General features: G+C 31.4%; 1 protein-coding gene across 2 annotated transcripts; it reads left to right on the top strand.

Moving 5' to 3' along the window:
* The first annotated feature begins 146 nt into the window (after positions 1-146).
* On the top strand, positions 147-25,492 carry LOC148627742 (muskelin-like). Of its 2 annotated transcripts, none has more exons than XM_088577778.1 (21): positions 147-230; positions 1,591-1,660; positions 2,368-2,510; positions 3,022-3,110; positions 3,536-3,645; positions 4,021-4,158; positions 4,772-4,826; positions 5,168-5,242; positions 5,745-5,816; positions 6,423-6,535; positions 7,657-7,770; positions 8,470-8,627; positions 9,527-9,671; positions 11,695-11,824; positions 12,679-12,746; positions 13,300-13,376; positions 22,738-22,849; positions 23,168-23,245; positions 23,505-23,669; positions 23,885-23,945; positions 25,081-25,492. In XM_088577778.1, the coding sequence occupies exons 1-21, from the start codon at positions 154-156 to the stop codon at positions 25,206-25,208; spliced, it is 2,178 nt and encodes a 725-aa protein (XP_088433904.1). In that variant the 5' UTR covers positions 147-153; the 3' UTR covers positions 25,209-25,492. The 2 variants fall into 2 exon arrangements, with proteins under 2 accessions (XP_088433904.1, XP_088433897.1); XM_088577771.1 differs by having other exon boundaries at positions 148-230; positions 11,695-11,908; positions 25,081-25,408.

The following is a 25,492-nucleotide window of genomic DNA, read 5'->3' on the forward strand; positions in this document are numbered from 1 at the left end:
TGTTATAATAAAAGGGCATTATATAATCATTGAAATTGAAGGTTGTATTTTATTCTTCTTTTCTCTATGTATGGATGCTTAAGTATTTTTTTCTTGCAACAAAATTTAAAAAATACCTATAATCCTGTTTTCTGTTCCGCACTTAATAAAAGTATGGCTGAGAACTCGAATGAAGTTTTGAAGTACACTATTCAAAAGTGGTCTAGCTTTTCGTACAATTATGTCCCAGAGTATGCATTGAGATATGCAATACATTTATTTGAAATAACTCAATTACTTGCAATTTTTCATCTATCTCATCGAATTCCGGTCAATTTTACGGACATGACAGCATAAATATAATTACATTCACTCAACTCATTAATAGTAAATGAATTAAACTTAAAGCCAGACTAAGTATTTTTAAGTTTCATCCTATCGACCACTGTCAAATTTTACAAAAAGTAGTTGTTTCCAAATTATTGAATTTTTTTATTCAGGTGCCTAGTTTCTCACACAGTCCATGTGAAACTTACACATTTTGAAGCTGATTTGTATGGCACTGTATTAGTGTCAAAAATAAATAATTATGCCTAGTCTAAAATATTCATGCCAAACCTTAATTTGAAATATGCCTAGCCCAAAATATTAATGCATAGCCAAAACTATTTTTGCCAAGCCAGAAATAATTTTGTTTGTCCAATCGGATGTCTCAAAACTAAAGGATGCAAAGGCTGATTTGCATGCCTATTTCGTTCGGCCAATTCATGAATTCACAGTTGTCAGTTTGCTTGGAATAACCCCAGATTTGTCTCCGAATAACCTTTTGAAGTCAATGAAACAATGTAATTTCAAATTGTGACGTCATTAATCTATAAGTTTAAGGAGAATTCAGTCGGAAAACTACGGGAAAATATATTATTTTAACCAGTTGTGTCCACAAGTGTAAATAAGTCTATCGGGTTGTTAATAAGGATTTGATTGGTCATTTAATTCACATTATACCTAGCCTGAATTATTTTAGGCATAACTATTTGAGGTATAGTATAAATATTTCTGATTAGACATAATTATTATTAAAAGTCTTGTTTGTATCCCAACTTAATTTTGTAACATATTTACTTACTTTCATCAACATACGTTTCATCATTTGTGGATCTATAATTCCAAGGATAGTTTGTTGTGTAATAAAAAATTAAGTTGGAATTTATGTGTCACATAAATTGTAATATAGATTCCAATTGGAATTTTTCTTACATAATAAATTGTCTTTGGAATAAATATTATGGTGGAAATTCTGTTCCATGACAACAACGTGACTAATGTCCTATATATGTATGTATTATTAGTGTGCAGGCAGGAGTAGGGACAAGTTTCTTAATTCTACCAACTGATGACATGTCTGGGTAACAAAAATACTGTTTGATTAAAACATTTCTAACTTCAAAGTACAGTTCAGCAATACTTAATGCAGACAAATTTTAAAGATGTCCTAAATACATGAATGTATGTATATCCTAATAAATATTTATGTCCACTACATTATCTGGTTCTGATTTAAATAATTGCAAATGGAAATGAAATTGTATAGTGACTTTGCATTTTTTACAGAAATATTTATGTTGATAAGCCTGCTGATCAGTCTTCAAGATGGTCGTCAGATTCAAATCATCCACCTCAAGTTAGTATATTTCTATTTAACAACATACATCAATTTTCATTATTACATGTACTGACAGTTGTGAGATCAGGTGACTCGGGTGCAAGTTGTGGGTACAAGTACATATTTGTAAATAGGATCTACAATGTACAATGACTACTTTAAAATAACACTATAATTTTGGAATATATGATTTTTGGAAAGTAGTTTAGGGGTACTTGAAGGTTGCTGAGACTACTTGGTTAGAGACTTTTTCATATTAATAAATGACTTATTGTAATTAGTAAGTGTAAGTTTTGTAAGAATCAAGCAAAATGGGAAAATCAGAAAAATGTGGAAAACCCACTGATCTGGCAATATAATTCTACTCAAGGATGCTTTGAAAAGACCCCTATTTGATCACTGGGTTTGCTCAGAAATTTTTCAATAGAATGTTAGAAAAATGAGGTTTTTGACAGAGTTATCTGCCCTTGAAATGCTCATTTTCAGCGCATTTCAATGAAATTTTAACTCAATTTATTAAAATGATATGGAAAATTTTGTCTTTTTTCCTGGATTCCCATGGGGCAAATAGTCAAATTAAACTTTCACATTGGTGTTTTTTTTTCATACCATGTTTCATCCACTGCCTGATTCTTACAGGGACAGATACTAAAAAAAAAACTGGTACCTTTTATAGATGTTGTCAAACAAAGACTTTTTATTGTGAATTAGTATTGTATTTTCAGTTTCTAGTTCTGAAGTTCGATAAACCAAGCATTGTGCAGACCATTACATTTGGAAAATTTGAGAAGACCCATGTTTGTAATTTGAAAAAGTTTAAAATATTTGGTGGAACCTCAGAAAGTCACATGATTCAACTCTTGGAAAGGTAAAGAGGATTTATATACCTGTTTATTAGGAAACATGTTGGTATATACATGTACATGACTAATTTTTGGTTAAAGTTGTTGTTACGATATTTTCTGTATAACTACAATTAGACATGTGCTAATGCAATGACTCAAATGATTTCAGTGTGATTACTATTGCTTTCCCCATACAACAATAAATATAGAAGTAATAATTGTACTTGTTCATTGCAGATCCAAAACATGCAAGTTTTGCTGGTCTCAATCCAGGAGGAGACCAGTATTTTTAATTGTCACTGTTTTATAGAACAGCTGATGAGAACAAACTTGCTACATTAAGTATAACATGGTGTATCAGGTCTTCCTACACACTAGTACAGTATAGAGGAGAAGTATAAACACCATAAACAGTTTTTTTTAAAGTCTTGACTTTGCTTGCAAGTTTTTTATATATATCTATAGTATATTCATAACGTAGTAACTAGTGTCAGATAGGCTAAGGAAAAAAATATTTGTTTGGTATGATTTCAGTGGTTTGAAAAATGACCAGTTTCCAGAAACATTTCCATTAAAACATGAGATAGATGGTCATCCATTCCCATGTAAATACCTCAAAATAGGTATGTATCATTTTCAGTATTAATAAAGATACATGTATAATGCCATTATCAAAAGTAATTAGATACACGATATTAGTGAGTGATATTTATGCTTCCTTTTTAGTTTTAATATTTAGTGCTGAAGAGTTTTCTGCAACATGACACATTGACTTGAATTCCAGTTTCCATGGTCTTGAAGAAGTTGTTCACTGCCATCAATTCACCAAAATAAACATCAAGCAAGATTTATATAGTTTAACAAAATGTGGCAGATAATATTTCAAAAGGAAAACTGTCAGCCATCCTTTTTTTCAAAGTTGTAGTGAATCTGATTAATAATTAGAGTCAATTAATTGGCAGAGTTAGGGGTGATTCTTGTAAGTTACCAGTAGCAATGTTTGTGATCATTCTAGTATATATTTTATGTTTCTTTTGCACTTTTGCAGTGCCAATACAGTCATGGGGACCTAGTTTTAACTTCAGTATTTGGTATGTAGAGTTACAAGGAATCTCGGACTGGAATGTAGTCAAACCAACAATGCACTGGTACAATAATGTAAGTATGCATGGATGTTATGAATGCAAATTACAGGAATTTTTTTTTTTAAGGATCCTGTTTTTGATAATTGTGTTCTTCGTGTACAAATTCATAAAATATCTGAAATTCCCGAAGATTCTGCAAGTAAGAATTTTGGACTTTCAATATTTATGAAATAAAAACTAATATGTGATGGCACAATATGCTCATTTTTGCCAAAATTCTTAGTGGAAACAACAAAATTTACCAAAATACTGTGTATTTGATCATTGTGTATTCAATGTTTATATGTAGATAATTTAATTAAAAAAAAAAAAAAAATTAAAAATCATTTACCAGTTGTGCCAACACAACATTACAAAATTGTATTGATCAAGCATTTCTTTCTTTTAGTTTAGAGAAAGAGAAGCAATAAGACTGTGCTTAAAACATTTTAGACAAAGACAATATTTAGAAGCTTATGAAGCTTTAGAAAAGAAAACAAAAATAGTGTTGGAACATCCTATATTAACTGAATTACACACTAAATTGGTAAGTACAAGATACATGTACAATATGTTTTTAGGACTTTTTATGAAGCAAATATTTGAATTAAATGGGTAGTTTGACTTTATTTAGTTTCAGCATTAGCTTTAATTATTATTTGCCAGTTCAGTTACAAATTTTCTGGTCCATTGCAGTACTCTATTAAAAAAAACAACAAAAAAATCACTATTGCAAGTTTTCTGGTCCCAATCCAGGAGGGAGCCAGTATTTTTAATTGTCACTGTTTTATAGAACAGCTGATGAGAAAAAAACTTGCTAAATTAAGTATAATATGGTGTATCAGGTCTTCCTACACGCTAGTACAGTATAGAGGAGAAGTATAAACACCATACATATAACTTTTTTTTTTCATTGGCCAGAAATATATCTATGTCATGTTCATAATCAATATCTGATTTTAAGAGGAAAAAGCAAATGTTTAAATGTAGGAAATTCTGTGTTAGGCTGAGAAAAAGATCTCTTTTTTCCAATTTGTCTCACTACATTATTTTACAATGTATTTGTTGGCTGCCTGTTTAAAATTTTTTCTCTAAAAAGTCAGATAAAAGGTCAGGTCATTTATTAATGTTGATGCTTTTATAGTTTTTATCTATTTTAGGTGAAAGATGGGGATTTTGATTCTTGTGAAAATCTTATCCACAAAGCATGTGATGGTTTGTAATTAATGTGGTTTAAGTTGCGAATATAAATATATTTTTTTTGTTAATTTTATTTCAGGTCTCTTTGCTCGTAGAACTTGGATTGATGGATTTTATAAAATATTGATGAATTACATAAAACGAATACCTCAAGTACATAAAGTATCAAAATCAATAATGAATTTTATTTTTATAAATTTACTTTTTAATGGATTGCTTCTTCTTGCCATTCTATTTAAACTGAAAAAAAAATTGTACAATGTATAGCAAATAAATAATAAGCATTGATCTTTTTTCTTTCATTTGTATTTGAATTATTACGTGGTACAAGCCATAGTCATTGTTTCCTATTTCAGAGGGTTTATTTCAGCACTATATAACATTACAAGATTATAAGCCTTTGTGGTCTCCTATAGAGCCCGTAAATAGAAGTAAGTTCATACAAAATGAATAATATTTTTATTATATCCCCACTTGCAGTATAAAATAGGAGGTATACAGTGATGATGCTGTTTATCAGTCTGTTCTTCTGTTCCCAGTTCTAATTGGCAATGACTGTCAAATCTGGATGAAATTTGATGAAACATTTACAATTCTTTATCACACCATGCCATTGTACACCTCCTGTTTTGTTTTTCCATCTGAATGACTTTTGGGATTTTCTATATGGTTTCTAGGGAGGGGAGCGGGGAGTATCTAGTTTCAACTGCACAGTTTGAATTTTACATCTCTATTTACCAACACAATGGATAAAAAATATCTCAGAACATGCTTTTAAATGTCATATAGAATATTCTAACACAATATGTTGCTCATAAAAAGAGGAAGAATGCATACAAAAGAACATTAGTATATATATTTTCACAGTTCTGCATGAATGACAGTCAGATTAAATATGCTGGAGGGTTACGTCATGAAATATTTGTTTTACAGATAATGAAATATCAACTGATATAAGACCTGGTATGAGAGGCGGTCATCAGATGTGTGTAGATGTTTTATCAGGTAACAAACTTACCAAGTATAATGATTAATCTTTTTTTGTATGTTGTGTGGATGGTCACAAAGTGTTTCACACAACAATATAATCAGTGTTCTACCCAGGGCCTTTTAGCATCATGGTAATGTAAAGCTATTTTGATTTGATGTGATGTTATCTGATTTGATTTACCTGTAGATTATGTTGCGAATGTGATGCTGTGATTTAAAGGAAAAGATGCTATCCATATTGTCTACTTTACCAGGATGCTATTTGAATTTTCTAGGGGGAGCACTGGTAATGCCATCTCCATCTCTGTGGGTGTGTTTTTTTCTGTGTATCCTCCCTGAAGATGTTGTAAACATTACTCCTCTTTGGAAACAGTGTCATTTTGAATGAAGCAACCGATCTACTTTGAATATGTCTGCATGTCTACATTTTTTTAATACAATGTAAATATTTGAGTTTAAATAGAATATGATATCAAACCATATCTAACAATAGGAAAGTTTTACGTTTTTAAAGGAAAAGTATGTAACTCCAATTAGATATTAGTAGTTAGTTAACTGTTGGTCCCTTTGCTAAAATCCTTTTAATTGGTGTTTTAATAAACTGTTTAATATTTTTTTTAGAATCTTTGTATCTGTTTGGAGGATGGGATGGTAATCGTGATTTATCTGATCTGTGGTTATATCATGCTCCTTCAAAAGAATGGACTTGTTTATCTAGAAATACTCAGTTAGAGGTAATAATATATTTTACTTTGTTATTGCTAAACAAAATGTATTTATTCCTTAAATTTTATCGATGAGAAAATATTATTTATATGGATAATTCTATAAACATTTCAGTAGCCAATTTAACAAAGGGTAGTTAAATTGACTTCGGTAGTATTATTCTAAATTACTTCAATATACAGTACTTAAAGCTATGTATGGAATATCAATTACTTTGTTCTTGCACTAAATAGAGAATGCTTTTTTTCATTGAACAATAAAATATATGATGGAGTAACTTTGATTATGAATTTCCAGTATGTATTACTCCTCCCACAAATCAATCTGTGTGAATAGCACGGAACCTACTGGGCTTCTAAGTCTCAAATTGTGAGTTTTTATATGATCTGGGAACAAAAATAGCTTGTTGTTTTTTTTTTTGTTTTTTTGGTTTTTTTTGCACCTAGGTTTTGTACATTGATGAGAGATTATTGTTGCAGTGGCATTCCTATTCATCCCCAAATGTATTGTAAATTTACATAGAGATTAAAACCATAGCAGCTTTATGACTGAAGCCAATTTAATGTAGACAGGACAAGATAAGACAAGACAAATACTTTATTTAGGTTTCACCTCTTAATATTGAATGACAAATATAGATTACTTATTTTCATACAACACACAAGAGCCTCTCTAAAAAGAGTTATGAGAGACTATATCAGATAAATTAAAATATACATGCTATAAATTTCTATGTGATATTATATACATTAAAATGTTTTAGAATTATTTATATAAATAAACACTTTCTCGTAGATGAAATTTAAAAGCAGGTTTTCACAGTATAACCCACATCAATATTGGGAAATAAAAAGTGATTTTTTCATTATTTGACTTATTCATAAAATTCTTTTCATGTAAATAAAAGTGCTCATCTTGGTGACCAAAATAGGCAACTTTTCTGTTTTAGAGCAGTCCATATTCTAGAAAGATCTATATTCGGTTTCTTATATATAAAATGCTGATTCAGGAATAAATTAGAGATATTTTAGATAAGTATGAATACAAACAAGATGTATTTGTAGAAAATATTCAGTTTAGTACTTCCTAGTATTTTAGTATTTGATGCATGGTATTGTTCCATCTATAGGGCGGACCTGGTGCAAGATCTTGTCATAAAATGTGTATAGACTACGAAAGAAAACAGATATTTACATTGGGAAGATACCTTGATTCTGGCATGAGAACCCCCGAAAATTTAAAGGTACACATATCTTGTAGTACTAAGAGGCATAGGCAACCTATTTTTTTTCTCAAAGATGACTTAAAAGGAACATATTGTAAAATTTTAATGTAAAAAACATGGGTCAATGAAATTGATTTCTAGACGATTAAACTTTATGGTAGGCAATATTTTTTAAAATTTTATATGGGTTATGTAGTAAATTCTCACTATCTGGCAAACTATTGAGAAACTGGAAAATAGAATTCTTTTTAATTTATTTAGCATTCTTTCATATTTCATCTGGAAAATAGAGTTCTTAAATAAATTATCTTGCATTCTTTCATATTCCAAAAAGAAAACCAGGTGTCACCATACTATTAAAAAAACTAAAAATACCTATTACATTTTATAGAACAATTACCTGTCAATTATCTCCCCTTGAAGAGACTTTATAAAATATTAATGTCAGTAGTTTTAGCTTACATATTCATAAGTCAAAAATTATTTTAAAAGAATTTTACATTTGAAATAAATATGTCTGACAGAAATCAATGCTCAGTGTAATATGTATAATATACCTTAAGTTGGTAAGATAAATGTAAAAATAGACCAAACTGAATGTTAAAAATTACATGCAGTTTTGTGATTCTTTTAAGTTGAAAGAAATATTTTGAAGCAGTAAAAACTTCTTGGACAAGGAATACACAGATCATTAACTATACACTGGTAAATTTTTAGAGTGACTTCTACATGTATGATGTATGTTCTGGTAAATGGACATTGATAACAGAAGATACTTTCGCTATGGGAGGACCTAGACTTGTTTTTGACCACCAGATGGCCATAGATGTAGAAAGACGTACACTTTATGTATTTGGTGGTAGAGTTTTGTTAAGGTAGAACAGTTATACAAAGATTTTAATAGATATCACAAAGGTTTAAATATAAAGGAGATAATCTTTTTTTGTAGTACATGATAATTTTTCAATTCAGGAGCAGATAACTCTGTAATAGTTTAATTTCTAATAAAATGGTCCAGATTGAAGAGATTTCCAGCTATGGTAGAGTTCAGAAGACCAATAATGTTTATTTACAATGAAGAAATAATTGTTTTACCATGGACTAGCCATTTATGTCACCTGATTTTACACCAAGTGATAGCACAGGGTAAAATAATGACATAAAATGGAGTTTCTGTGAATTATTTCAACTCTTATAGGACAAGTTTCAACATGTTTATCAAAAGACACAGCTTCTGTGATGCAGAAAACTGCAACCACTGTGCAACAGAGTTTTGTGACAGTATGGAAAACACATCGTATAAAAAAATTAGAATATAACAAGTGTGTGGAACTTGTTTGAGTTTAATCTTCACATGTTCTGGGTGATAATATTGTGGTTATTCAGTTGATTATACTTTTCATTATGTACATTTCCTCCATTATTTGTTGCTATTTTCAACATCAATTTTAAATTTTGTGAACGGCTGATTGATATTCGTGTTGTGACATTTGGTGGGAGAATGTCAAAGAGTGAAATTACAGAATTTATTTCACAGAGTGAATTATCGAAAATTTTTACACTGGGAACATTCAGTAAATCACTGCTATGTGTATAATTATACAAAAATAACTTTGAATGAGAATAATATTGTTTTATCAATGTATGTGGGATTTTGATATTCAAGTTTTACAATTCTGAAAGAATTTTACAAGATTCTAACAAATATAATACATATTGTGTTTTAAACATTTTACATACCATGTCTCCTTATTGCTGTGAATACTAATTTCAGTCCAGCTGATGGTGGAGAGAGAGGAAGTGAACCTATATTTAGTGGATTATATGCATATCATATACCAACCAACACATGGAAACTAGTGATGGAAGACAGTAGTCAGCTGAGGTCCAGGATAGGTCATTCTATGTTATTCCATCCAGTATGTATACTACTAAACAATCTATACTTTTATTTGATTCAATTTGAAAAATGTACAAATGTATGTTTGAGATTGTTTTATTTTTTAAGTTATATGCTGGCTATAACCAACTTTGCGGCAGTTTACACTCTACGAACTGAAAAGTGGCTTATAGTTGGATTTAATTCCTAATTCCATTTCAAATTTTATGTGATCTTTGATAAAAAGGCTATTTAGTTTGGTAGTTTTTTTAATCACAGACAGCAAACAAATTAATGATGATAAGTTCACTGTACCAGATTAGTTCATATAAAACAACCTATGTTGTCCAGAGAGAACTAACCATTCAGAGGGCTTATTAAAAATCAAATTAAATTATGTTGATGTAAATTTTGGTATTTATGTTTATTTATTTAGACATGTTTTTTAATTCTTTTTTGTGCTTTTTAAAGTGTATGACTATTAATCAAATATTTCTGGTCCTGTTTTTCACACTTATGTCTTTTCAAATACAATACAATGTATCATTATGTTTTTTGTTGAGAACATGAAAGCAGCAATTTAAAGAAAAAAAAACCAAAATTTACATTAGCTATTTACTAATTACAAATCAACACTTCTATTTGTTTGTCTGCCCATTCCTTTTGACATCCCCAGTACTAATCTGCAACTCTTCTCCAACCACTGAAAAGAATTTGATGAATCTTTCACACATTCTTTATCACATGATGCCATTTTGCACATCCTGTTTCGTTTTATACCCCGCAACATGTAGTGGCGATGTATTGTGTGTTACCCTCAGAAAAATTTTGTGGTTATGTGTCAATCCATCTGTCTGTCCTTTTTCTGTCCGCCCCTGCTGCCCCTAGATGATAAATTGAAAATGGGTCAATTTATTGTTTTGAAACTCTGCACAGTTGTTTAGTACATTTGTACTATAAAATACAGATTAAATTAAATTTTCATGTAAATTCAGAAATCACTTTTTAAGTTATGCCTTTTTTCACTCTGTACTATTCCTCCTTTTTTAAGCAATACATGTTTCCAGATGATAACTTGAGAACTGATGAAAGAATAGCTTTGAAACTTGACACAGTTGTTTAGTACTGTAAAATAGAAGTTAAGATGAATTTTCAGTTAAATCCAAAAAAAAAAACTTTTTGAGTTAACCATACATTGAAAAGCCATGAGCTGCCTTTGGCTGATATTTGTCATTCTAGTTTTGTTGTTTCTATGACATATTCACCATTTCTACTCTTTTTAAATCCTGCATTTATATATAAAACAACTTGGCGGGGTATCATTTAATATCCCATTAGATGCCCTTTTTTTCCATTTGAATTTTGGCGTTACCTATATGTTTTTTTGGCCCCATGCAGGTCCGGGTGTTAAAAGAATTGGCCTGCAGCAGCGCTAAGCTTGTCATAAAAGGTGACTAAAGTGCTCAGAAACCTAGCTGGGGGCTAGGCGCCTCTGCCCACAGAGCAACTGGGATGTGTGCCCCTGGTGGTGGAATGGGGTACCCCTGGCATGTTACATGCTGGGGTTGTCAGGCTGTAATACGGAAAATCTGACCGCAAACCATAGTGGTGCACCGTGTTGAGAAAGATGTCACATTCCTCGCACGTTAAAGAACCCTGCTATGGTATTCAATAGGAGTAGGAACCTTTGCGCTCTGCCACAGGAGGCTAAATTGCCCGACCTTTCCCATCCCTCCCTTTTTCTAGTGGCAGTCAAAATTTGTAGACCCTATTATCTTTGTGTCCCATCCTTTTTTTTTTCATTTCATCACCATTTCATGTTCATTTTATCATCCATTTCATGTTCATCGTCGGAATATAGCTGAAATATTGCTGCTGGGACGTTAAACCCCAACAATCAATCATTCAATCAATGTTTTTTTGGGAAGGGGAGCATTGGGTATCACCAAGTGAGCTTTGGTCATATTATTTGTAGTTTAATTGTAACTGGTCTATTTACATAACAATTGTGTGTATAAATATCAAATTTTTTCTCATCAGTGCTGTTTTCTCTTTTCTTACAGAGGCAGCGGTGCTTATACATCTTTGCTGGTCAAAGATCCAAGGAATTTCTGAATGACTTTTTTACTTACAATGTTGACACTGGCCATGTTAATATGATTGTGGATGGAACAAAGAAAGATTCTCTTGGGGGTACGCAATCATGTCCATTATCAGAACAGCCAGTTCGTCATTTTTCATATCATCATGTTTTGAAAGATTTCATCAGGACCACTGGTGAGAGTTGTATCATATTTCATGCATGTCCCTCATTCACCATTCCGTGGAAAACTCTTATTGTTTGGTTATTATGGTATTGACATGCAATTAAATCAAATTCTTTATAATGAATTTACTTAACTTTAAAACTACAAGAGATATATAATCATAGGTGAATTTTGACTGCAAATTATGCTCTATGGTTTGTGATCTCTACATAGTATCTATGTTAAACATTTACCAACTTCAGGATTTTACATGTCATTTTCATTAAAATAATGACGTTAACAGTTTAAAACTTTATTGTAACATTTACCTAGCTACAAACTGTTAGAGAACAATGCCATAATATAAACTCTCATGCCAAGAACACTTAAAGATTTAATTTGATCCAAGATTGCTACACCACAATGACCATATTTTGGTTATTTACTTCTCCAATTAAATTTCCTATTCTGTTAGTTTACATTTTGCCATGGTTTGCACTATGAAAAACCATGGTAAAATAACAAGATAAAATGGATGAAAAGTATTAAGGTAAAAACTATCTAAACCAAACCCTGGAAATCCAGATACCGGTCTAAACCAGACCCTGAAAATCCAGATACCAGTCTAAACCAGACCCTGAAAATCCAGATACCAGTCTTTGTTTCAGTTATTTATGAATAGATGTATTTTGAACCTCTGTAAACTGAACACCTTTCTAAACCAATCCAATTTCAAAGTACAAAAGATGCATTATTTGCTTTTTCTTGTTTTTATAAAGCATTTTGTCTGTTCATCTTTAGTGCCAGCAGCTGGATTTACACAGAGAGCTACCATTGACCCTGACAGAGATGAAATTCATGTTTTATCTGTAAGTTACAATACTTATCTTTTTCTACATTGCATAGGTGGTGTGAAGAGTGAAGACCTTTATTAAAAACTAGTTGGAATAAGAAAAAAAGTCAGTTAGTCAATTTGCACAGAAAATGACTGCTCTTTATTGGAAGTCTTCAGTAGACACCTATACTTTGCCATGGAATACAATGGCTAAACTTTCAAACAGATTTTGAGGAATAACTAACAGAATTGAATAAAAGTAAACGTTTCCTGGTGATAAGGCACTGTTAAAAGAATCTTTGTTTCCCCTTTGTCCGGGTCATGATTTTGAGACAGACCAGGCAGGCAGGTGTTTTTTTAATCACATGAGATGAAGTATTTTAGTGACTTCCAATTAATTCCTGTGTCAGGACCAATGACGGACTCATTTTCCACCATTTATGAAAGCAAAAAAGAAAGATGGATTTTCCTGTAAAAAATTGTTTTGCCCCACGGCTCTTTTCAGACCCAGTTGGCAAAGGGGAAACAAACTTAATTTTAATTTAGGCCTAATAGATATATTAGATCAATTTTGTGTTCTTTTGAAGGGTTTGAGTAAAGACAAGGACAGAAGAGAAAATGTGAAAAATTCTTTATGGGTTTACAATATCAATAAAAATAAATGGTAAGCAAGGGTATAACTCAATAAATATAACACACAGCTTTTATATACATTTGTATTAACAAATGTTAGATATACATTTTAGATGCATGCTATTAGAAACAAGTGTTTTCTGTATTAAATAGTGATTATTGTTCCATGCACAAAAAAGTCTCACTGCCCAATCTGTAGAATAAACAGTTTTACAAGTTCTATCCAAGTAGACTAGACCTAATGGCATATAATACATACAAATGTTTCCATTATAATAAAAAAAAAGAAAAATAAATACTCTTAGAGCATGTTGTAAAGATACAATGTTCAATACAGTATTAAAGTCTACAGTTTTTGTATCCATAACAGACTGTTCGAGGATGTATAAGAATTCCTTTATCTGTCAAGATCTCATTCTCTTGTACTGCTTAATGGATTATGATGAAACTTTATATGAAGGCTAGGCATTACATGTAAATGTGCATGGAGGAGATTAATTATTATCAAATTACCTACTAAGGAAGATACTCCAACTTGAGAGAAATGTGGTTTTGATAAAATTTTATAAGAAAGTAGATGTAAAATGTAAATGATTACAGTTATATACAAAAGTAGATAATCCATTTTAAGAGTTTTATATGTTGAAACTTTGTAATAAATAGCTCAATGGGTTATATTGAAATTTTATAGGATAGGAAGACACCACATGTAAAGTTGCATACTTACTAAGTCCTCTTTGTTCCTTTTGAAACATTCAGCTGATACAGTCATTCTGAAACTAAATCTGTTTTGGCATTTGGCTGCTACAGTCATTCACAAACAACTCTGTTTTGGAAGTTCCTTTTGCCATATTCCAGAACGATATTATTTTCCAGTTGTATAATGGTCATCTTTGTTTTCTGTGCACTTGTGGATTCCAATCCAACTCCTCTGTATTAGAACCGTTTTTGAGTTTTTGTGATCTTTCTTTTGCATGCTTTCTTTTATCTGAATTTCTGTTGTTTCCTGGCTTGTTCAATTTATTTTTTCATTGGCCACCAGACTTTACAAGTGTGTCTTAAGCATTTGTTGGTAATTTCCTGGATTTTTTTGTTGTAATCCTGCTGTTAGTCTCCAGGATTCACCTCTGAAGATCATTGGTATTAAATATGCTGATCTTGGTGTTTTCCTTTAACCAAGGCTCTGGAAATTTTGACACCCAATGTCGATCATTTTATCAAACTTCAGCAGACGAAATGTTGTGTTTGTCCTTTACTTGCTCAGATCAATAATAAACTTTAAAAAAAAAATATTTTGTAGTTATTTGAAGACAAATATTGAACTTTGTGTTATTTCATCACATACTATGTCTGTTACAAAATAACTGAACGAGTGAACAAGGTAAGTTTCAACCACACGTGGACATTCAAACAAGTAAACAAAACATTGTATATTTTGGGCATCAGCAAACAGCTGAGAAGTTTCAAGTGATAAAAAATTTTGATAAATATAAAAGAAAATTGTGAACACATTTTATATTTTGATTAAGTGTGTTGTTGACTTTGATGATAAAAGGATTCAATAGATAAATTAATAATTACAAACTCCGACTGATTCATGTTAAATTTTCATACTGGCTAGAGCAATGCAAAGATGTGCATGAATACTAGCTTGATCACCCAGACTCCATGGAACATTTTTATTTGTAATGAAAGAGGAATGCTTAGGAATTTTGATTTTATGATAACTACTATATCACTGATGTCATTGTAGTGGGTGTTACTGTTTCAAATCAAGACAGTAACGACAACCAATGATTATAAAAGGTTAAAGACACAAAACCGAAGGTTAAAATGTGGAGGAAATGCCCATGATAAGTCAACAGTGTTAGCAGTCATATACAAATAAACAAACGAGAAGGCAGCATTCTGCCTTCAACATTGAGTACTTCTCACATTTTAACTGCCAAATCTTATTGGTAAAAGCTACAATAAATAAGTTATAAATATTTGTACTTAATAAACTAACATAAATGAAAAAGAAGAGATACATGAAAGATAATGTAGTATGAAACAGGAGTAGAACAAGACAACCATTTTGTAAGGTATAGACTTAGGACAGATGCATAGAAATTCATGTACGCGTCTTCATCTCTCTGCTTGTGGTATTTGCCCCTTGTAAAGGCCTTATTCCTTTTGTTTTATTACCTTTTATTTGTATTTTAATTGTATTCAGTTCCTTTTCACCTTTATATGGGGCTATTTTTCTCTTATTATTTGCATAGGAATGTGGACTACAGGTACACTGAGTTGTATCTCTCTCAACAAGTTTGTTGGTAAACAAATTTATGGCCTTGAGTTAGTGAGATGTCGATAGTAAAAAAATTGAGTTAGTGAGATGTCGATAGTAAAAAATCAGTAAAAAGAGAAATTTGGCACAATACATGTACTGCTTTTTTACTAGCCATAATATTGTCTTATGCAGGGATCCTTTTTCCACAAAAATAATAATCCTTTGTTAAAATATTGGAAAAAAATGATAATTTGAATTTTTACATTTTTTTCCCTTCTAGTTGTTATTAAGAACTAAAAACTAAAGAGATTATATGTACCCGGTAGTCACAACTGAATAGTTGTAGATCATGAGATATAAACATAATTATTTCCACAGACCAACTTCTGTATTACCTTAAATGATATGTAAATGAGCCAAAAATATGGCCTTAATTGTAATACTAGTAAATACAACAACAGAAAATAAAGAAGAAATAGCAGTTAGAAAAATGAAATTAATTGAGTTAAATAGTTATAAGAGAAAAAAAGAAGTGACTTAGGATGAAGGTTTGAATCTTAACAAAAGCAAACAAATGTAAATATACCCGCTTACCCCTATACTTGAATGCTTGACTTATCACCTTATTGAGAGTTGCAGGTTTTACTTTTTTTTCAAAATCTAAAATAATTCCAGATTCTATAAGATAAATTTTAACATGACCTATTTAAATGTATGTTTTATAATGATGAGGTGTAAAAAAGTCTTCATAGTTTCATAATTGCAGGAAGACTCCTTATTAGAGTTATTGCTCTTGAAAGGCAAAAATGGAGATTTTTTGGGGTTTTAGCATATAGCTTTAAAACTAAATAAATTAAAACTTTCAATTGGTATTATGATCCATTTGATAAGGCTTACAAAAGCCCTCCAGGGTCCAAGATGTGTAAATAAGCCTTATTAGATCTATTACCATCAAAATGCCAAAAATGGTGATTTTGTGGTTATAGCTTACAGCTTGTAAATGAAAAGAAATAAAAAGAAACTTTCATTTTATAAGATTATCCTTATGACAAATGCATGATTAAGTCTTCATTGTAGCTCTTTATTTGAGTTGTTACATTTGAAATGCCAAAAAAGACTTTTTACCAGTTGAGCAAATCAGGCTTTAGAGCTTGTAATTGAATAGAAAATCAATAAAATTTTGATTTAGTTAAGCCTTTGTATGTCTTGAAAAGTTAATTAAACTGGTCTTTGGCCTTGTTAATGTAAACTTTACCAAGAAGTAAAGCTGAATTGACAAGTAGTAAAATTGATGGGTTGTTAATTACCGCAACAAATGAAACACTTCAAGTTTCAGCTGTTTTTTTTTCTGTCTGATATCACAATTTCTTTTCAGATGACTTCAATTTATGAACCTTTTACAACAAATGTGAAGAAAGAAAATGTTATATTAAAGCTTCAAAATAAATTCTACTTTATATATTTTAAAATACCACAGTTGCTAAAACTTCATTGTGTATAGTAAACAACTTAATTTTATTATCTAATCTTGTCTTATTGTAAGATATTATCTTGTTTGTTTTCTTATTTATGAGTATTGTATTTTATTTTTTACTGCCCAAATTGGTCATTGAAGATGAGCCATTAGTTTTATCATGATTTCTTAAGAATGTATATTGCATCATGAATTCAATACAGTGAAACTGTCTAAACCATACCTTTGAAAATGGAAAATCTGTGTAAAGCAGGCATTCATATTAGTTTCAATATGTTTTGACCCTGTGTCGCCAGTCTTCACTAAATAGAACTTAGAGTCAATATTGTACTCCCTTTTTTACTCACCTGGTCTGAAGGGCCACATGAGCTTTTGCCATCATGGCAACAGTTGTCTTTGTAGTTGTTGTCTTGTCACCATCATGGTTGTTGTTAACAGTTTTTCAAAACTCTTCTCCTCTGAAGCTACTGGACCAATTAGAACTTGGTTTGATTGTTCCTAAAAATAGAACTTAGGAATCAGACAGAAGTTTTTCGCATGTATCTGTAAAACCATTAGGTTTAGCAAAATTCTGGCATGGGGGTTAATGTTTTCAGCATGTTGATATTTATTTGTGGTTTAGTTTTCGTGTAAATCTGTTAAGCTATTTTGGAGTTATTGCTCTTTTGAGACATTTTTTCATTATTTTTATTGTTATTACATTCAAAATTTTCTTCTTTGACACTACTTGACCAATTAGAACCAAACTTGGTATGAATGTTCCTTACGGTATTCTGCCTCAGAGACTCTGGACAGAATTCAATGAAAGTTGATATTGTTGTTCCTTAGGCATGAGCATTAGGGAATTTTTATCCAAGAAAAAACATGGCTGCCTTTACAAAAATAGAATGTTGCTTATCAGGTGAGTGGTTCAGGCTCTTTAGAGCCTTTACTTTAAGCTCACCCATTCTCAGGTCCATGTGAGCTATTGTGCTGACTATGTCTACTGTGGTATCTCATCTGTCGTTAACTTTTCTAAAAAAATTTTCTTTGAAACCCTTGAGTGGTTCATTCCTAATTTATGTCATCTGCATCTATGGGATGTCTTCATACATTGTGTGAATTATGTAGATCAAGTGTAAAACATGGCCACCATTGCTATTTATAGACCACAGGGGTCAAGTCACCAATAAGAGATTCTGTCAAATGAATGTGAGATGCTTTTTTAGCTTAAAGAGCTCTACAAAAGTTTCCCTTTGGTTGAAATTATATGATGACTTCTAATTGGAATTTTTGCAATTGGAATTATTGCCATTGGAATTATTGCCCTTGGAAGGTCAAAAATGATGATTTAGGTTTTTTTAACTTTAATTTAAAGAAAACTGTAATGGTTAGAAGCAAACTTTCAGTTGTTCAAATGGTCCTTATGTGTCCTTAAAGGTTCAAGGTTGTGTGACTTTTCTTCACAAGATTTATTGCCAAGACCAAAGATGATAAATTTTGTAGTGCTCAATTTATTAGGGCCTTGCCACGAAATGTGGTGGTTGCCTTATAGGGACCACTCTGTCTGTTCCTGCGTCTGTCTGTGTATTACAAAGTTGATGTAGACTTTTGATATTTGGCATGTAGGTAGATCACCTAAAGACAACGTGTTGCATACCATGGATAGTGGACTATGATCTTGAACTTTGACCTAATGGTCAACTTCCTGTTTTTTTGGGGTTTTTTTTTTGTGACAAACTTGTGTCCGGAATATATATTTGATGCCACACTACTTTCTCAACTGATAATTATTGAATATGAGTGCCACATTTAAAGCTGAAAATTTTTAGTAAGCTTTTCCCAAATCCCTTTTGTACATATAGCTTAATTGCCTTGGCAGTGCCAACAGTGATGAATTCCATCTCAGTGATTTCCAGTAAACTGTAATAGACAGAAATAAATTTTCAATTGATGAAATGATCCTTATTGCAAGGCCTACACATTTTTTTAAGAGTTAAAGTTGTATAATGATTCAGTGTCAGAGTTATTACCCTTGAAAGGATAAGCCTCTGGTCTCTATCAAATTTTTACCTGTTTCACCAACAATGGAAGCAACTTTAGTAGCTACTCAAATCTGTCCAACCCCGTTTGTCAGTCTGTCCATCTGTCATGCTTTGGGGTACCCATTTAATGTGATCTGTGACTCAACAAACCCATAAATATTAGAAATTTGTACTGTGTTATTAAACACATTGAAAATGTACATCTCATATCATAGAGAAATGGAACAAATTTTTTCCTACATTTTTATCATGCTGAAGTTTATGTTGTCTAGGATACCTATTTCATGTCTAGACACCTGGCCGAAGGTATTGTGAGCTTTTGCCATTGCTTGAAGTCCCCTGTCGTAGTCTTCTGTGGTTGTTGACAATTTTTCAAAACTCTTCTCCTCTGACACTACTTGACCAACTGGAACCAAACTTGGAATGAATGTTCCTTATGGTATTCTGCATAGAACTGGTCTGGGGATTTTTGATTTTATGTTTTTCGCATGTATCTCCAAAATTGATAGGCTTAGTCAAATTTTGACTAGGTTAAAGTGTTTAGCATGATAAGATCTATCAGTGGTCAAATTCTCATGTTAATCTGATAAGCCATGTTTGAGTTATTGCCCTTTTTCAATGGTTTTTTTTTTTTAATTTTGTTGTTATTTCTTTCAAAAATCATCTCATCAGACACTACTTGACCAACTGGAACTAAACATGGTATGAATGTTCCTTGGGGTATCCTGCATAGAACTGATGTGGGGATTACTAAAAATAGAACAAAGGGGTCAGTCAGAATTTTATCTCATATATCTCCAAAACTGTTAGATTTAGCCAAATTTTTTTTATTGCTGAAATGATCCTTGACTTATTATGAGGCCTACAAAAGTCTCCAGGGATCAAAGTTTTCAGAGGACTCCTTGTAAGAGTTATTGCCCTTGAAAGGCAAAAAAATTATGTTTTTATCAGTTTTCAGCCAATATCTTGAAAACTATAATTGATAGAATGAAACTTTCGATTGATGAAATGATCCTTATGATAAGTCCTATCAAAGTCTTCATTGAGTCATAATTGATGGACAGCTTATTAGAGTTATTGCCCTTGAAAGACAAAAAATTATGTTTTTAGCAGTTTTCAGCCAATATATCAGTCTTCATTGAGTCATAATTGTCAAACAGCTTGTTAGAGTTATTGCCCTTGAAAGACAAAAATATAACCAGGTGAGCGATTCAGTCTGCTGGGAGCTTCTTGCTTATATGTTGAACTTAACCATTTATTGTCACTTTATGTCTTTATGTTGTCACTGGTACCTACTTTGTGCTATCTGTAACTCAAAAGGAATTTTAACATTAAAAATATAAAGCCTCTTTCACTGGGTCCATTATGGTCTTGGGGCCAGTAATTCCCCTAGGTGTCAAGATACGTGGTAAGCCCCTTTCCGTGGATATCAAAATTCTTTTCCGGATTTGTCTGGTTTAGAACTTCCATAACACAAATATCAGTAGCGCCTTTCCGAATTCAATTGTGTATTTTCTGTTTAAAGTAAAGAAAATGCTAGTCCAATAAAATTGTTATTCTGAATTTTCATCCAAATATACATTTATTTTAATGAAAGCCTTGAAACCTTCCAATGTCATGGAACAAATTAAATAAGAATCCAACAAAAAATGTCGCCATTTTGTTGATCACATGACATTCCCAACTTTGTGCTATTTTTAGCACAGAAAAAATGACAGTTGTCATCAGTTTTGTACTGAAGGTGGCAAAGCAGAAAAATATATTCATATTTCAGTTTTTTTTTTCAATACAAGTGTAGTAAGAGGTTAGTAAACGTTATAAAAATGCAACTGAAAAAAACATTTGTTCTATGTATCTTGAAGATGGACATAATTATGTCCCTTTAGTGTGCTATTAAACTAAGTCAGCAATTTGTTTATACATATGATTTTTTATGGATCATATTTGTAATTAATTTTCTTGAAACAAGGAGTTTGGAAATGACAAATCCAATGCTATATTTTTAATTTTTTTGCAAAAATACAATATTGAGAATGCAAATATATTATACTTTTTTTAACATATTACTCTTTTATGAAGTAGTTATAAACAGATTAGGGTCACGTTGTTAGTAAGAGGATGGAAGAACAAGAAAAAGGTTCTAATAGACTGACAAATGAAGAATGTGTTATATGTTTCGAAAATATTTGTGATATTGATAGTGTAAAATTGCGAGGCCTTCCTATCTACAATGAAAATATCGACTGTTGTATAGTACAGTGTCATGAATGTTGTATCGACAGGTGGTTGGAGGAGAAAACTACGTGCCCATATTGTAGGGCAGAATGGACAGGGGATGAGGCCTCCTGTCTACAATAAAAATATCAACTGTTGTAAAGTACAGTGTCATGAAAATTGTATTGACAGGTGGTTGAAGGAGAAAACTACGTGCCCACATTGTAGGGCAGAATGGGCAGGGGATGAGGTTTCACTATGCTAATTACGTATCCCTTCATAACAATACAGTGTTATGAAAAGTATCCAGTTGAAGCAAGTCTATGTTTCTCCTCCCTCGCAATTTTTTAGCTCACCTGAACCATCACTTTACATTTTCTGTCCTTGTTAATACTTTTTCCAAAAAATCATCTCCTCTACAAACCAACTCATTGGATTGTAACCAAATAGTTAGAGTTGAGAAGATTGTCTTAATAGCCAAAGTATGAAAATTACTTTGAAGAAAACGATTTGTTGTGAAAGTGTTAAAAATTAATAGTATCTGATTATTCCAAACTGATTTTGCAAAGATTTGGATTGATCTAGTCTATTTAAAGATGTTTTGTTACTGCAAAATATCTAAATATGCCAGGAATTCGTTATTTTTTACTGTATTTTGAATGAAATGAAAGTGTTTGCATGCAAGTTACATATAAAGGGTGATTACTGATGAGTGACAAGGACTAGCAAAAAAGGAATATCCATATCACAACAAAACAGTTACAATGATGGCCTTTATGATACAGACATTTCCAGTGATGGCCTTTATGATACAGACAGTTTCAATGATGGCCTTTATGATAGACATTTCCAATGATGGCCTTTATGATACAGACATTTCCAATGATGGCCTTTATGATACAGACATTTCCAATGGAAATCATATAATTGATTTTATAGGTGCTTAATCTGTTTTTATTACAGTTAATTTTTGTCTGGTATATTGCATTACAATCGGGCTGGAAAAATATTGCCACTGGGCATAGTTGGTAAAGTTAATAGTTGGGGTTTTCGCAGTTTTTAGTCAATATCATAAAAACCTTCAAAGATAGATCAAAACTGTCAATGGATGAAATTACCTTATGATCAGCTCTACAAAGCGTTCCAAATGAATTGTTGTCTGAAAAGGCTCCTATTAAAAGTTCTTGCCCATTTAAGTTTTTGGCTTACATTCTAAAAATCATGGCAAATAAGGAAAAGGTTCCAATTACTGAAAGATCATTTTATTCCTTACAAATATTCACAAAGGCAAAGAAATTAGTTTCAGGTGAGCTATTCAGAACTGTTTATGCCTCTAGTTTATTTAAACCACAATTTTCTTTATGTTAATGCCTTTATCAAGATTTAAAGTTGTCTTGCTATTTTGTAGGTCTTGTATATATAAAAATGAGAATTCTGGTCAACAATATTGGACAAAAATGCAGCATTTAGAACCTGTCCCAAGGTTTGCACATCAACTTGTCTTTGACCATATTAAAAAGGTACTATTAGATGTAATTACCATTAAGCAGCATAGCCATATATTCAGACGAGAAAAAAAATTTCAAAAATATAAAAAATACAGATATGTTGATTTACTACCTGACACAGTACATGGCAGCAAAATTATCATTTACTGGACTTTTAGAATTTTACTTCAGTTTAACATTGTTAATTTAAATGCAGATATGTTCCAAGTTGAAAAAAAGTTATCTGTAAATGTTACTTTCTGAGTTGAAAAAATGAAGATTTACTGTTGATCGTTAAAAAATAGATACCATTTTTTTGATATTTTTACTGGTTTTAAAATTTTGTTGTAGGTGCATTACTTATTTGGTGGCAACCCAGGTAAAGAAAGTTTACCAAAAATGAGATTGGATGACTTCTGGGCTCTAAAGGTAGGTTTATATCTTCTCATTGCAATATACGTTAGAAATAGCTTACAGTTATCAATTGTTTATTTACATGTTAGTTTTGTGGAAAGCACTTCTCTTGATTGGTTAATGTCTAGATGTATATTTAGAATCTACAATGGTAGTGAGTTGATTATGGAAATTTCTCAAATTTTCATGGTTTTAATATTGATGCTTTCCTACTATGAAAACTTCTTTTTCGAGAAAGAATTTTATATTACTCTCATTCTATTTTGCTTATTAGCTTGGTAGACCTACAGATAGCGATATATTAAGGAGATGCCAGTATCTGATTAGAAAACACAGATACCAGGAAATGGCAGAGAGACATCCAAGAACAGCAATGGAATATCTTCAAGGAGAACTGGCAACAATTGTAGACCATCACAATGAAGAGGAGAAAAAGGAAGTAAGGGGAAAGTTAAGTCTAGATATAAATAGGTTTTACAATTTTAATCATTCTGTAAGAATGTATTATATTTTTTTGTGGGAATCGCCTGTGTCACCAACAATGACTACATGTTTTAGCTTGTTTGCTCAGTATTGATCACCTCCACTCTGATTATACCTATTTTCTACCTACTGTTGATCCAATGTCTATTTTTTTTTGGTCATTTTTTACAGTTTCATCAGCTTGCTTCAACATTATTTAAATCTGACAATGAAGATGAAGAAATGTTTGATGGTAAGTTTTCATTGTTGATAAAGCAATATGTTAGGAAGGTATATACTATATGGATAAATATGGAAACAGTAGTTAGTGATTGATAATGATAATTCACAAATACCACTATCAAGTACCATAAAAACATGCCCCAGAGGCAAAAAAAAAATGTTTGTTTCCTATAACCCTATATACCCAATTTTTTTGTACCTATCCTAAATATATCATTGCTATTTTGGCTCAAGCACTGTTAAAGTCTGTCTAGATATTTTCCTCATTACCTCAATGTAAAATGTTCTGGAAAATGATAATTTCCTTACCTACCTACCTTATTTTTTTCTTGCTGGTAGCAGGTAACAATTTTTTTTGGTTGCTGTTCTTCTTTGAATTAGACAGAACTCAGTTTCAAAATCAGATTTTTAAGAATAAAAATTATGGGTTAGTTATAGGTGTACTGTTTTCCCTGATTTTTTTTTCGCCTTACAGCAGAATTCTGTTTTTTCAAAACCAGATTTTATCACTACATTTTTATTACTGTATATTTATTGCCTAATTATTATCACATACTGGTAGTTTTGACAGAGGCTTTAACTTCTTAGAAGCAACATGTAGCTTATAAAAGGAGGAAGATCCAAGATTTGACATAACTCCTCCCTTGTAAATATGATTTTTTGTAAGAATCAGGCAAAATCGGAAAAATTAGGAACATGCATGTCAAAACCCCACCCTTCTGACAATATGATTTCACTCAAGGATGCTTTTTCTATTTGAAAAGACCATTATTTGATCTCTGCATCAGTGGATTTGCTTAGAAATTTTTCAATAGAATGTTAGAAAAACTGAGGTTTTTTTTTTTACAGAGTTATTTGCCCTTGAAAAGTTCATTTTTAGTGTATTTCAATGAAATTGTAACTCAGTTTACCAAAATGATTTTGAAAATCTTGTCTTTTCTCCTTTTTTTCTGATGGTGAAAATGGTTAAATTAAATTTTAAAATGATGGGTTTTACAGAGACTGACCCTTAATAACTTTCAATGTTTCAACAAAAACTTAAAGAAATGTAACCTAAGTAAAGTACTATCGACTATTCTGATACATATGGAGTTGCAGCTTTATATACTTCAGTAGAATAATATATACTAAGTAATATATTTCAGAATGTATAGTTGCCATGAGTGATCACTACCAGAGCAGAACAGACTTATTTGATCAGCTTGTCTCCTTCTTTCCTGACAACATGACACAACCTAAAGAAAACCTCGTTGATTTAATTCCTATCTGCTGACAAGCAATCTAAAACAAGGCTAATGACAAAACTTAGTGATGTTCAGGTTCCTAACTACTACCAAACATTCTTACACAAGTCTAGTGATTAACTCTGTGATGTTAGTTTCCTGACCACTGTCTAGCATTCTTACACAAGGCTAGTGGGAGATTTTTTATTGTTAAGCTGGCATTTGAAGCAATTACATTTTTAAGAAATGTTGTGTGCTTTTCTTCGTATTTTTGTTAGGCATTAGAATGCAAAGTAAAATAAATTAGTATGATGAATATAGGGGTCAATGAAAA

The sequence above is a fragment of the Perna viridis genome, chromosome 1 (genome assembly GCF_037379345.1).
Source record: "Perna viridis isolate PV_CMFRI_1.1 ecotype Kerala chromosome 1, ASM3737934v1, whole genome shotgun sequence".
NCBI lineage: Eukaryota > Metazoa > Mollusca > Bivalvia > Mytilida > Mytilidae > Perna > Perna viridis.